The 15,973-nt window shown below is 43.2% G+C and overlaps 1 protein-coding gene across 1 annotated transcript in view; it reads left to right on the top strand.

Annotated features, from left to right (window-relative positions):
* The window catches only part of MAN1A1 (mannosidase alpha class 1A member 1), a 244,482-nt gene that overhangs the window by 82,074 nt on the left and 146,435 nt on the right, over positions 1-15,973 (top strand). The window contains exon 3 of the mRNA XM_040428933.1: positions 8,828-8,943. Within this exon, the coding sequence (XP_040284867.1) occupies positions 8,828-8,943 (116 nt within the window). The remainder of the gene's footprint in view (positions 1-8,827; positions 8,944-15,973) is intronic.

The following is a 15,973-nucleotide window of genomic DNA, read 5'->3' as shown; positions in this document are numbered from 1 at the left end:
AAGTTGTTTTTACATGGTTTACAATGCGGACAGGGGGTACTCTTACCGTATATCATTGTAATACACTTTAATAGACCTATGACTGCATAGGAATAACTAAATATGTTTATCGGGCCTGTCAGTGTCCCTTTAAAGACTTTTTGATGATTTTTACCTGCTTATGTCATTCTAATCCTGCCTGTAATTATATCACCTATGTATAGATAAGACAGGACAATAGGTGATCTATTGAAAGAATAGATAAGTTTTGACAATGACCTCTGCACAGGTTACAGAACATGCCTAGAAATCTCTCCCATAGAAGTCAATGAGGTCCCCTCCAGACCATTGTGCCTGTGGCCCATGGGGCTGCCATAAAGCAATTTTTTTTTAATACTGTGTAAATACTGTTAAGAACAGCTCAGACAAGATGGCTACCTCTATAATCATGTTCAGAAAATAGAATGAATAAATCTGTAATCGGCAAAATAAAAGATTATGAAAGAAAGGATGTGTTGCGATCTGGTTATAACTGGCAGATATTTTTGCTGACACCTTTCCTTTAAGAGACATAGAAAGCGAAACAAGAAAATGATGAGCTTTCTACAAGGAAACTCGAGACAGATTGGAATGTCTTTCTCCCCTTGCGACTGAGTCTGGTTATCCCTGCATAGGCCAACATCATTGATGTATTGACACAAGCATTCAGTATCTCTCCTGAACCTCTGTGATGCCTTCAGAGCTAGGTTACAAATCAATTCCAGAGATTTAGCAGGTTTACGATACAACTAAATGACAATAGGCGTAGAATAACTGAAAAACATGTTAGACTCTTCCAGTTATTACCGTATATTATTCCACTTATTGGGATTGTTTCACATAGCAAAATATTATCATGGAACTTTTGGACAAACATTCCAGTTTGTGTAATATTTTTGGGTCGTGTGGGGGCTGAAAGGGAAAGCAGACCCTTTTATTTTTAGTAATTTTTTTATTCCCCCCTACACTTCCCCATTTAATATTATGACTCGCTGTTTATTCAGGATTAGGTAACCCATCAACTCACTCCAAAATCTTACTTGTGCTTCTGATGTTCAGTGTCCTAGATAAATTATCCCCAAGATTAGTGGGGCTGTAAAACATTTGGATTATAATTTATTTTAAAGCACCATTAAAAGGGTACTTCCCTTTCAACATTCATGGGATATCCACAGGATGTGCTATAAATGGTCGATAGGTGCATCTCTTAGCCACTGTGAATGGAGATGTTGCAATGTCTCCCATAGCTTCTGTGGGAGTTCTGAAGATAGTCATGTTAGGGCGCTGTGCGTAATAATGAAGAAAGGTTTAAATACAACAAACGTTAAATAAATTTACAGACTGGTATAGAAGGAAGGAGGACTTAATCTATGATTTACTTAAATGGGTTCTCTGGGAACCATGCATTTTTAGCAAGTGCCCACAGACTGCCTCTCCAAACAGAAGATTTATACTTGCCTCCTTGCTGTCGGTGTGCCCATGTTCCGTTCACCACAGTTTTGACATCTGGTGCAGCATGGGCACGGTCAAATGCTCCACTGCAAGCAAATCACTGGATTCAGCGGTGACATGCTGCTTGTGGCCATGTCACCGTTGAACTGTCATTGGCTATAGTGGAGCATATGACATGCTGCATCCGATGCCAACACTGCTGGAACCATGGACACTCATTATTCCTGGGGAATCCCTTTAAGCAAAGAGGGAAGACTTGACTACAACTTTTACTTGCTGATTCAGTCACTATTTGTGTTTCATGATGGGGCATATGGCAAAGCAGTGCTTCTAGAGGAGCATACTTGCATACAATAGAGTATATTACAGTGAATGAAAGAGGTTGTCCATCCAATAACATTTTCTTATTAAATTTTCAGAGGTCAGAAAGCAGCATAAAAACAAAAGGAGTCATCCTCCCAGATCTGCCCTTGCTTCTATTCTGATGCTTCACTGGCACCTGCTGGGTTTTACTTTCTGGTCCCGATCAATACACTCGAGATGACCTCTTTGCCAATCCTTGGCTGCAGTGGTTACAAGCCAGTGATGGCCTGACCGGTCATTTCTTGTGCATGCAGCACCTTACATTAACTGTTGGTTATTAAATATTGCCTCCTTCCCTCACACAAATAATTTCTTTGCTTTAGAGCCATAAATTAGAGCAGGTTGAGTGCCAGAAGTGCACAGCATAAAGAATTACATACAGTAAATATTACCTTGAAATAAAATACGGAGGTAGATTTGTTCTTTCAGCACGAATATATCAGAAATAGTTCTCATAGGATTACACAGATTTTAGGAATTTTGTAATGGCAAACGGAAAGCGCTGCTTATGAAAACTTGATGGGTTGGTGCGGACTTTATGAATAGATGTATTTTCTACATTTCTAGAGTGTTATTTTTTATTTGTAGTCTCCTCCCCCCCCCCCCCCCCCCCTCTGAACTGGTTTTTATTTGCCCATTACTCCAAGTAGAACTGAAGAACAGATTCTGACAATGCATGTACTGAAGATGGAATTAGATAGGTGCCTGTTCCCCTTGATTATTGCATTGGTTTTCTTGCAGTGCTAGTTCCACACCTACAGTAAAGCTATCCTGCAGGCAGTTCCGGCAGAAGACAAACTGCCGGAGTTGTGTCTCTGGCCTAGCCGGATACTGCTGTTCACTGCCAGGGAATAATAATGGGATCCAACGCTCATGATGGAAACTGACCAGATCACATTATACCATATGTATATTGCAGTTGTACTAGCCTAAGCAAGGACATATTGATTAAAGGGTTTTTCTCGTCAAATAAAAATTGGTGTTGGTGAGATCTGAGGGGCTTAAAAATAAAAGGATAATCGCCCTCACTGATTTCCCACTGATACAGTTCTGGAGCTGCTCCTGTCCTGGCGCGACACGATGATCCACCTCCGTTAGCTATGCTGACAACACTCCCGTCTACCCCTCTGGCACGTGTCCGTCAGCTATCTTCATTCTTCTCCTCTCGCTTCCTAAAACTCAACATGGAGAAAACAAATTTAGTGTATTTCCTCCATGTCACTCAGCCCCCCTACCTGACCTATCCATTACAGTTAATAGCATGGCACTTTTTTATTTAGTGCACTGCATGAGGATAACATTTGATTCTGCCCTTTCCTTTAAGCCACACATCAAAACCTTTACCTCCACCTCCCGCTTTCAACTTAAAGGGGTTATCCAATTTCAGAAACAAACCCCTCATGTTTCAGGTTCCTGGTTCCTGCACCGCCGCTGCTGCTTCTCCCTGTACACCAATGGAAACATCTAGTGTCGGGGGAGCAGCAAATGGCAGACGGGGACTAGCATCGCGGGTGACGCTAGGGAGGCTCGTCCCAATCCCCGCCTGCCATTGAATGTTTTCATCGGTGTACAGGGAGAAGCAGCGACTGTGGGGGACCAGGAGCTGAGCGGGGTAAGTATATGATTTGATTGTAGTTAAAAAGGAAAGAAGGAGGCACTCACCACTAAAGTAGTAAATCTTCTTTATTTTTTCATGTAGGTACAGATAAAATCGGGATGGGGCGGACTTGCTGCCAAGTAGCGACGGCCGTTTCGCGCTTCCTCAGGCCACTCATTGTCAATGGCCGTTGCTACTTGGCGTTCTGTGAGATGGCAAGTCCGCCCCAGCCCGATTTTATCTGTATCTATATGGAAAAATAAAGAAGATTTACGACTTTAGTGGTGAGTGCCGCCGCCTTTCCTTTTTATCTACAATCAAATCATTTGACTTTTATCTGGGCTGAGCACCACGATCACTACACAGGGACGGGATATGGGAGGACACACTACCTGCGGGATATACACTGAGCGGTGCCGCCCTAGTTTATTTACTCTAATTTTTTGGGGTAAGTATATTACCTGTGAGAGGCCTGGCACAAAGTGATGTTTCTGAAATCGGATAACCCCTTTGAGAACATTTCTTGTATTTGCACCTTCCTCACCCCTGAGTCAACTAAATGCTAGTACATGCTCTAGTCATCTCCTGCCTGGACTACTGCAACAACCTCCTCTGTGGCCTCCCATCTAGCACTGTCGCTCCCCTCCAATCTGTTCCCAACTGTGCTGCCCGGTATATCCACCTCTCCCCTTGTTTCTCCTCTGCCAATCCCTTCACTGGCTCCCCATTGCCCAGCGAATTCAGTTTAAAATACTAACAACTACATATAAGGCCATCCACAACCAGTCCCCTCCTTGCATCTCTGACCTACTTTACCCATACATCCCCACATGTAATCTCCGATCTTCACAGGACCTCCTTCTCTGCTCTCCTCTCATCTGTTCTTCACACAGTAAATCTATAAGATTTCTCATGTGCATCCCCCATACTCTGGAACTCGCTACATTCAAACCTTCAAAAGCAACCTGAAAACCCACTTATTCAGGAAAGCCTACCACCTGCAATGAGCATGCTGTCACCCACAGCCAGGCGAGCAGGCTTTACCCTCACCTACTGTGTTCTACACCCTTCCCTTGTAGACTGTAAGCTCTTGCGGGCAGGGTCCTCTCCCCCTCTGTAGCAGTCTGTTAATAGTTTATTGTATTGTATATTATGTAAGTGTAACCCCCTCTTGATGTACAGCACCATGGAATTAATCATGCTTTCAAATATTAATAGCTAGTGATTGGCTGAGCAGGACTTTCCGGCCATTTCTGGCGTGTCTGGCCAGGACAGATAGTGGAGAGCAGTGGGGAACATGGACATGTGTGATTTACCTACTAGGCAGTGTTAAAGAGGACCTTTCATCAGCATCAAGTATGTAAACTGAATATACATACATGGAGAGCGGCGCCCAGGGATCCCCCTGCACTTACTATTATCCCCGGACGCCGCTCCGTTCTCCGGTTACAGGCTCCGGTAAAGTCATAGTTAGGCTCCACCCATTTGAGCCTGCCGCGGTCTCCTTCTCCTATGCTGTAGCGCTGGCCAATCGCAGCGCTCAGCTCTTAGCCATGCTATGAGCTGAGCGCTGCGATTGGCCAGCGCTACAACATAGGAGAAAGAGACGCCGGCAGGCTCAAATGGGTGGAGCCTAACTATGACATTACCGGAGCCTGTAACCGGAGAACGGAGCGGCGCCCGGGGATAATAGTAAGTGCAGGGGGATCCCTGGGCGCCGCTCTCCATGTATGTATATTCAGTTTACATACTTGATGCTGATGAAAGGTCCTCTTTAATTCAGCCACTCAAGTTTAAAACCGGCTTCCTACAAGTAATATACCCTTAGTTCAGTTCGTGAAATGTTTTTCTGCAGTTCACTTTCGCGGTCCTTACAGCATTTTGCTCCTGGGAAGGATCCTAATGTGGTTAATGCCTGGGGGTTTCCTAGGTGGCTAAGGCTAACTGCATGCTTTACTATAAAAGAAAATATAGGCTAATGCTAATTTGTACATCCAGACACTTCTTACTATAATTGATTATTGGAGGAGGTTGTATACATATGCTCACGTCTTTCCATTAGTCCGCAGCCAAGGTCACTTATACATAGAAATCAATGAGTCAGAATGCATATAAAGCATTTGTATGCATATCACTTTTTATTTTGGGTGGGGGGGGGGGGGGGGTGAGGAGCGAGTATAAAAGCACAATATTGCATACATACACATAATTGTTTTGAACGGATCTATAAACGTCTAAATTAGTGCTTGTGTATTATGTAGAACCTACATGTGTGCATAGAAATCAAGATTGTAAGTAAGCCACATATCTCTGGGAATTGGGTTTCAACTTCTTTCTTTCTCTTGACACACCAGCTTTCAAAGCTTCCAGTTGTGATATATTTCACATATATTTTTTGTATAAGTATGATGTATAAGGCTACTTTCACACTAGCGTTCGGGGCTCCGTTTGAAGGGGCTCACAAGCGGCCCCGAACGCATCCGTCCAGCCCTAATGCATTCTGAGTGGACGCAGATCCGCTCAGAATGCATCAGTCTGGCAGCGTTCAGCCTCCGCTCCGCTCAGCAGGCGGACACCTGAACGCTGCTTGCAGCGTTCGGGTGTCCGCCTGGCCGTGCGGAGGCAAGCGGATCCGTCCAGACTTACCATGTAAGTCAATGGGGACGGATCCGTTTGAAGATGACACTATATGGCTCAATCTTCAAACGGATCCGCCCCCATTGACTTTCAATGTAAAGTCTGGACGGATCCGCTCAGGCTACTTTCACACTTAGAAATTTTTCTAAGTTATAATGCAGACGGATCCGTTCTGAACGGATGCAAACGTCTGCATTATAGGAGCGGATCCGTCTGATGTTTCATGCTGCGAACGCTAGTGTGAAAGTAGCCTTAGTCTGTCAGTTTTCCTGATGCAGTTTTGGAAGACATAATCAGGAGTGAATCATAAAAGCGAGTATTTTATATTTTATTGATGTCCTATCTTCAGGATGGGTCATCTATATCCGATCAGCGGAGCGCCGACTGTCAGCACCTCTGCAGATCAGCTGTTTAGAGACCACAGTGCTCATACCAGCACTGCGTTCTCTTCTGTTTACCTGCTCACCGTCGACATTGCGCAAGCAAGTAAACAATGAAGAGAAGGCAGCGCCTGTACAAGCACTGTGGTCTCTACAGTCGTGGCCAAAAGTTTTGAGAATTACATAAATATTGGAAATTGGAAAAGTTGCTGCTTAAGTTTTTATAATAGCAATTTGCATATACTCCAGAATGTTATGAAGAGTGATCAGATGAATTGCATAGTCCTTCTTTGCCATGAAAATAAACTTAATCCCAAAAAAACCTTTCCACTGCATTTCATTGCTGTCATTAAAAGAACCTGCTGAGATCATTTCAGTAATCGTCTTGTTAACTCAGGTGAGAATGTTGACGAGCATAAGGCTGGAGATCATTATGTCAGGCTGATTGGGTTAAAATGGCGGACTTAACATGTTAAAAGGAGGGTGATGCTTGAAATCATTGTTCTTCCATTGTTAACCATGGTGACCTGCAAAGAAACGCGTGCAGCCATCATTGCGTTGCATAAAAATGGCTTCACAGGCAAGGATATTGTGGCTACTAAGATTGCACCTCAATCAACAATTTATAGGATCATCAAGAACTTCAAGGAAAGAGGTTCAATTCTTGTTAAGAAGGCTTCAGGGCGTCCAAGAAAGTCCAGCAAGCGCCAGGATCGTCTCCTAAAGAGGATTCAGCTGCGGGATCGGAGTGCCACCAGTGCAGAGTTTGCTCAGGAAGGGCAGCAGGCAGGTGTGAGCGCATCTGCACGCACAGTGAGGCGAAGACTTTTGGAAGATGGCCTGGTGTCAAGAAGGGCAGCAAAGAAGCCACTTCTCTCCAAAAAAAACATCAGGGACAGATTGATCTTCTGCAGAAAGTATGGTGAATGGACTGCTGAGGACTGGGGCAAAGTCATATTCTCCGATGAAGCCTCTTTCCGATTGTTTGGGGCATCTGGAAAAAGGCTTGTCCAGAGAAGAAAAGGTGAACGCTACCATCAGTCCTGTCATGACAACAGTAAAGCATCCTGAGACCATTCATGTGTGGGGTTGCTTCTCATCCAAGGGAGTGGGCTCACTCACAATTTTGCCCAAAAACACAGCCATGAATAAAGAATGGTACCAAAACACCCTCCAACAGCAACTTCTTCTTCCAACAATCCAACAACAGTTTGGTGAAGAACAATGCATTTTCCAGCATGATGGAGCACCGTGCCATAAGGCAAAAGTGATAACTAAGTGGCTCGGGGACCAAAACGTTGACATTTTGGGTCCATGGCCTGGAAACTCCCCAGATCTTAATCCCATTGAGAACTTGTGGTCAATCCTCAAGAGGCGGGTGGACAAAAAAAACCCCACTAATTCTGACAAACTCCAAGAAGTGATTATGAAAGAATGGGTTGCTATCAGTCAGGAATTGGCCCAGAAGTTGATTGAGAGCATGCCCAGTCGAATTGCAGAGGTCCTGAAAAAGAAGGGACAACACTGCAAATACTGACTCTTTGCATAAATGTCATGTAATTGTCGATAAAAGCCTTTGAAACGTATGAAGTGCGTGTAATTATATTTCACTACATCACAGAAACAACTGAAACAAAGATCTAAAAGCAGTTTAGCAGCAAACTTTGTGAAAACTAATATTTGTGTCCTTCTCAAAACTTTTGGCCACGACTGTACAAACAGCTGATCTCCAGGGGTTCTGGCAGGAGAGGTTAATTTAAAACAGCAAGCAAACACTTTAAGAACAGATCTGACTGCTACTTACTTTTTTTATTTACTCCTGCTTTTGGGCTTCAAAACTGCATCAGGAAACCTGACTGGTCATACCTAAATGGATATATGATATTTTTGCAGTCATTGTCACTGGTCAATGTGATCCTCTAAACCTGATAAATCTCCCTTATCATATATACACAAAGATTTTAGAATTTGCTTCTGGAATCAGGAGGTCCTCTGTCGCATCTGTGGTCTCTTTGGCCACTGTTGATGATAATTTGTCTTGTTGCGTTGTATGGTGTCTGATCTAGTTTCAGGAAATTTATTTTTGCAAAATAGCTGTTTAAAGGGAACCTAAACCTTTACTGAAACCAACTGTGTAGTACCCCTTCTCAGAGCACTCTTCATATTAAGCTTTCCTCAGTTATGCTTTGCTTTTCCAATGTGTGAGGGGGGAACATCCATAGAAAGTATATGGAACCATATGCTGGAAAACCTGGGTAAAGCCAATGAAAGCCAAAGGTACAGATCACCTTTGGTTTCAATGAAGATTTAGGGCCCATATAACGTGTGTATATATGAATATATTATAGATACTAACTGGTGTTTTATATCTTAATTTAAGGTAACATCCAAGGTGCAACAATTGTAGATTCTCTTGATACTTTGTTTGTCATGGGAATGAAGGATGAATTCAAGGATGCTAAAGAATGGGTGGACAAGAACCTAGAATTCAATGTGGTGAGTTTGATTTTTAGGTTCCTGATTTAGTGTTGTCTTAAGTCTGTAATTGTTAGGCTACTTTCACACTCTCCTTTGGTGCGGATCCGTCATGGATATGCACAGACTGATCCGTTCATATAATACAACCGTCTGCATCCGTTCTGAACGCATCCGTTTGTATTATCTGTAACATAGCCATGACGGATCCGTCTTGAACACCATTGAAAGTCAATGGAGGACGGATCTGTTTTCTATTGTGCCAGATTGTGTCGTAGAAAACGGATCTGTCCCCATTGACTTACATTGTGTGTCAGAATGGATCTGTTTGGCTCAGTTTTGTCAGACGGACACCAAAACGCTTGGTGTCCGCCTCCAAAGCGGAATGGAGATGGAACGGAGGCAAACTGATGCGTTCTGAGCGGATCCTTTTCCATTCAGAATGCATTAGGGCAAAACTGATCCGTTTTGGACCGCTTGTGAAAGCCCTGAACGGATCTCACAAACGGAAAGCCAAAACGCCAGTGTGAAAGTAGCCTGACACATACAAAGTAAAAAATGTTTCTAGGAATGAAATATTGATGACCAATCCTCAGGATAGGTTATCAGTATCTGATCAATGAGGGTCCACTCAGCACCCCGTCCGTTTAGCTATTAAAGGGGGCTGTTCAGCTTCTTCATTGTGTACCAAGCACAGCACCATATATTGATAATGGTTGTGCTTGGTATAGTAGCTAAATCTCATTAAGGCCTCATGCACATGGCGGTTGTTGTGGTCCGCATCCGAGACGCATTTTTTTGCGGCTTGGGGGCGGACCCATTCACTTCAATGGGGCCGCAAAAGATTCGGACAGCACTCTCCGCAAAAAAATAAATAAATATAGCATGTCCTATTCTTGTCAGTTTTGCGACAAGAATGGGCATTTCTACAATGGGCCGCCCGTTCCATTCTGCAAATTGCAGAAGGCACACGGGCGGCTGCTGTTTTTTGCGGATCCGCGCTTTGCGGACCACAAAAAAATGAAATGGTTGTGTGCATGATGCCCAACTTGAAGGAGACTGAGCTGCACAAAGGCCATGTAACCTATTGAAGGATGTTACAGGTTGAAGAGGCTGCAGCACTCCTCTGACTACTGCGGCTTCTTCAAATGGTGTAGGTGGTCTGGTATTCATGATCTTTCCTGAGCGATAGGATATCAGTATTTAAGTCCCAGAAAACCCCTTTAATTATCTGATGCAATTTAACCTACAGAATGTTTTTTTTTTTTCACTGCAATGTAAAAAAAAAATGGTACGATCTACCATCTGTTGAGATTTCTTCTGCTTTAGGCCTCTTTCACACGGGCGTTGCGGGAAAATGTGCGCTGAGGGAAAACCCACGATTTTTCCGCACGAGTGCAAAACACTGTAATGCGTTTTGCCCTTGCGTGAGAAAAATTGCGCATGTTTGGTACCCAAACCCGAACTTCTTCACAGACGTTGGGGCTTGGGATCGGTGTTTTGTAAGATTGTATTATTTCCCCTTATAACATAGTTATAAGGGAAAATAATAGCATTCTGAATACAGAATGCATAGTAAACTAGCGCTGGAGGGGTTAAAAAATAAATTAAAAAATAATTTAACTCACCTTAGTCCACTTGATCGCTGCCCGGCATCTCCTTCTGTCTCCTTTGTTGAATAGGACCTGTGGTGAGCATTAATTCCAGTAACAGGACCTTTGATGACGTCACTCCGGTCATCGCATGGTACGTCACATGATCTTTCACCATGGTGATTCACCATGGTAAAAGATCATGTGACGTACCATGTGATGACCGGAGTGACCTCATCAAAGGTCCTGTTCCTGAAAATTAATACTCACCACAGGTCCTATTCAACAAAGGAGACAGAAGAGATGCCGGCTACGCGATCAAGTGGACTAAGGTGAGTTAAATTATTTTTTATTATGTTTTTTTTTTTTATGTTTTACTATGCATTCTGTATTCAGAATGCTATTATTTTCCCTTATAACCATGTTATAAGGGAAAATAATAATGATCGCGTCTCCATCCCGATCGTCTCCTAGCAACCGTGCGTGAAAATCGCACCGCATCCGCACTTGCTTGCGGATGCTTGCGATTTTCACGCAACCCCATTCACTTCTATGGGGCCTGCGTTGCTTGAAAACGAGCATGCTGCGATTTTCACGCAACGCACAAGTGATGCGTGAAAATCACCGCTCATGTGAACAGCCCCATAGAAATGAATGGATCGGTATTCAGTGCGGGTGCAATGCGTTCACCTCACGCATCGCATCCGTGCGGAATACTCGCCCGTGTGAAAGGGGCCTTTAGGGTTCAGCCACACACAGTTTTTTGGACAAGGTTTTGAGGCAGATCTGCCTGGTGATTTTTTATTTTTTTGCTAAATTCAGAAGTGGATTCAAAAGGAACATTTAACATTCGCTGACTTTTAACCCTTCAGATTCCATTAACTAACTTTTAGCCCCCTTAGGGACTAGAACCCTTGTCCTATTCACCCTGATAGATCTCTATCAGGGTGAATAGGATCTCACACTGTCCATGCTGTTCTGTGCTTTGTGCACACAGCAGCATGGAGCTGAACATGGCAGCCAGGGCTTCAATAGCGTCCTGGCTGCCATGGTAACCGATCGGAGCCCCAGGATTACACAGCTGGGGCTCCGATCGGAGGAGCAGGGGAGAGGGGATCCTGTGGCCACTGCCACCAATGATTAATACTGGGGGGGCGCACTGCGCCACCAACGTTTTTAATACTGGGATGGGGGTCGGGGGCGCACTGCGCCACCAATGAAGAGAAATCTCTCATTAATTCATATACAGGAGGCGGGAGCTGGCTGCAGAATCACATAGCCGACTCCCAACCTCTATGAGCGGTAGCTGCGATCCGTGGCACCTAAGGGGTTAACTACCGCAGATCGCAGCTATCGCTCATAGAGGTCGGGAGCCGGCTTTGTGATTCTGCAGCCAGCTCCCACCTCCTGTATATGAATTAATGAAAGACTTATCTTCATTGGTGGAGCGGTAGCCACAGCCCCGCCCCTTCTTTTGTCCTCTCCCCTCTAATTGGCGGCAGCAGCAGCACAGGGGGAGGGAGACACTGCTTCCTTCTCCCCTGTGCTGCTGAGGGAACACTGAGAGCAGCGCGATCTGTGTTCCCCATACGTTATCGGTATATCTGCAAAATAGATGCCGATATCGATAACTGTCAAAATCCTGAATATCGGCCAATAATATCGGTAAAACCGATAATCGGTCGATCCCTAGTTCTCATACAATTGTTTATTCAGTCTTGTCAGTGAGCCCACTCCCTTGGATGAGAAGCTACCCCATAAGTGAATGGTCTGGTGATCCTTTACAGTTGGCATGACACAGGACTCATGGTAGAACTCACCTTTTATTTTCCGGACAATCATTTTTCCAGGTATCCGAAACAGTCTGAAGGGGGCTTCATCAGATAAAAGAACTTGACCCCAGTCCTCTACAGTCCAATTCCTATATTTCTTGCAGAATGTCAGTCTGTCCTTGATCTTTTTCTTGGAGAGAAGTAGTGTCTTTGCTGCCCTTCTTGACACCAGATCATCCCCCAAAAGCCTTCACCTCACTGTGCATGCAGATGCTCTCACACCTGCCTGCTGCCACACCTGAGCAAGCTCTACTCTGATAGTGACCAGACCCCATAGCGAAGTTATCTTTAGGAGACAGTACTGGCACTTACTGGACTTTCTTGGGCATCCTGAAGCCTTTTTTTCCAGGGTAAAGGGTTCAATTGCTGAGGTTCTTAAAGAGCCAATAAATAGTTGTTTTTTCATACAAAGCCTGTGATGACTGCATGTATTTCCTTTGTGGTAACCATAGTTAATAGAAGAAGACAATGGTTCAAAGCAGCACCACCCCCGCCATACATTGTATATTGGCAGTGCTTGGTATTGCAGCTCAGCCCCATTGACTTGAATGGGGCTGAGCTGCAACTAGGCCATGTGAGCAATGTACAGTGATGTCACTGGCCTAGGAAGAGGCTGCCGCACTCTAGGCCTCTTCTAACAGATGATTGGCGGGGTTCCCGGGTGACGCATCCCTGCAGATCTGATATTGATGACCTATCTTAAAAGTCTAAGTTATAACTATCTTCTCCTGGATAACCCCTTTCAAATTTTTTCTTTTTTTTCTTTTTCTTCAAGGAACGATTTTGCAATTTTATATGATCACTCTTAACAAATCACAATCTAGAGTTAATACAAATTGGCACCATCAAAACTAAAGTAGCAGACTTTGTTAAAACTAAAATTGTGTGATTCTCTAAACTTTTGCCCACAACTGTACATGCAACGCTGTGGGATATTGCAGGTCTTGATAGACAATGGATAATAAAAGATTAATGACAACTACAAGTTAGGCCTCTTTCACACGACAGTATGTCTTTTTCAGTGTTTTGCGGTCCGTTTTAAACGGATCCGTTGTTCCGTTTTTTGTTTCCGTTTCCGTTCCGTTTTTCCGTATGGCAAATACAGTATACAGTAATTTCATAGAAAAAATTGGGCTGGGCATAACATTTTCAATAGATGGATCCGCAAAAAACGGAACGGATACGGAAGACATACGGACATGTTCTATGTTAGAACGGAAATACGGAAACGGAATGCATACGGAGTACATTCCGTTTTTTTTGCGGAACCATTGAAATCAATGGTTCCGTATACGGACCGCAAAAAACGGCCCGCAAAACGGAAAAAAAAAACGACCGTGTGAAAGAGGCCTTAAAGTAATTAAAACCAGAGTCCCTTTTGTACTTGATTTATATTATTTTAAGGTGATTGTTAAAATGTAAAACAAAGGAGAGCTCCTGTAGATGGCACTCCAGCTCAGACAGTCAGCAGGACATTTTTTTTATGATTGCATTTTACTAATTTTGGGCTAAAGATCATTTTTTTCACTTGGTCTTTTATTAAAAATATGAAGTCATCCTATCGCAAAGGATTAACTGTTTACCTAGCTGTGTGAATCGTACTTTTTTACTCTCACTTTGTGCCGGTCATCTAATAACCCTTATCTCTAAATTACTAAAAGTTCATAAAAACTTATTGAAGTCACATTCTTCTTATCAGTACAATAAGAATTCAGCTATGAGTGTTTAGACAGAAGGAGCATTCAGCTGAGCTGCTTTGATGGTGAAACAGTAAAATACATAGACTGCCACTTGAGAATCTAAAGGCTGTACAGAGAAAGGGGCTGAAATTTTTAAATAAAGAAAAGTAAAAAAAAATATTTTTTTTTGCTAAAAATAAGTACAATGCAATAATAAAAATTGCCCCCGAAAGTGTACTTCACCTTTACGATGACTTTGCCTTCAAGTGAAACTTTTGGCCGGAAAAAAGAAATTTAAAAATCATATTTTTTCCAGATTTAGGAGCTCTACCCACCACAAACATGCTTGCATTTTTTATGCCATCTTCTTGGAGGCCTCCCTGATCACTTTGTTCATAAACTGTGGTTGTCATAAGTAGTGATAAACGGCAGGGCTCATATTTGAATTCGCGATATTTCGCAAATATTTTGTAGAATATTCGCAAATTTGGATATTCGTTATATTCTACATTTTTACTTGAAAAATCGGCAAGGTAATGATCGCGTAATATGCGAATATTCGAGAATTCGCTAATATTTTGAATATAGTGATATATATTCGTGATTTTTATTTTTTTATTCAGTACACATGATCCCTCCCTGCTTCTAGCTTGTGGGCCCATGAGAAGGCTGCAATATCTTTGACTGTGTATTTTATACATTGAGGTCTCTACTGCCGATCAGCTGTTTAAAGGGGTGGTGATGCTTTTGCAAGCACGATTTGCTTTTCAAAATGACATGTTCTTTGTCCTAGTTGCAGCGGCACAGTGTAATTACACCTTCCTCTCCAGTTCACTTGAACAGAATGATCAGTCGTAATCGCACTGTGATGCCTCTACAAGGAGGATAACGCGCAAGTCATTTTGTAGAGGAAATGGTGCATGAGCACTGTTACCTCTTCAAACAGCTGATCGGGTGGGGTGCCAGGAGTTGGACCCCCGCCGTTTGGAAATTGGTGACCTAACCCACTGCACTGATCCTCCTATAACTAATTTATTTTATATTATATAATTATAATTCTTTTTTTGTCTGGATTGCAATCCGTTTCGGTGCAGGAGGGAAAAGCGCATTCCTATCCTGTAAAAAATGCTGAATGCAAAACTGGCTGCGCTTTTTTCCCCCTTAAGAAGCCTATGAGAGACCTTTATTAAGACTGGCGTATCCATGCACCAGTCTTGATCTCCCTGCACTGGTGTGAAATGGCATCCCCTCTCATTTTTATGGGACAGTTCTGTAATATTCACTTGAACAGACATGGCTGTCCCATAGAAATGGGGACGCCACGCTTGTAATTACACCCGCCGACGAGCAGGTTAACAGAGCAGAGCATGCAGCGCTCGTGTGAATGATGACTGCACTGGGAATCGGACCCCGCAGATCTGATATCGATGACCTATCCTGAGGATAGGTCATCAATAGTAAAAATATAAAAAACGACAACCCCTTTTTAAGGAGTATTTTGGGGAAAAACGACACAGGAATTTGATGCAGTTTTTTGAGAAAAGGCCAGGAGTGGAATTGGTGAGAATGAGAAGCATAAAGCAAACATTTACCGTACCTGCTGGAGCCACTCCTGACATTGGCTCAAAAACTGCAGTTCTAAAAAATTTGCAGACTTGGGAAACCAGAGTCTCGTGATCATCAGAAAATATTTGTATCAGCTTTTTACTATACCATAACATATATTCTTTATTTTACACATTGAAACATATACTGCCATATTCTATTTGAAGGACAAGCTCTTAAAACCCCAATGTTACAGATATGAAAGCAGCGAACAGCAACTGTCGTGTGTGCACTGTATGGTGTGCATCTCTAGTACCCACATTCCATCAATTAAAGCAAGCAGGCAAAAGCCATTGAGCCTCTGTGCAGCATTTCATCTTTGCTTTCAATTCTGTTTCTCTAT

The sequence above is a fragment of the Bufo bufo genome, chromosome 4, assembly GCF_905171765.1.
Source record: "Bufo bufo chromosome 4, aBufBuf1.1, whole genome shotgun sequence".
NCBI classification, from domain to species: domain Eukaryota; kingdom Metazoa; phylum Chordata; class Amphibia; order Anura; family Bufonidae; genus Bufo; species Bufo bufo.
Note: the sequence above shows the minus strand (reverse complement) of the source record. Positions and strands in the feature narration are given on the sequence as shown.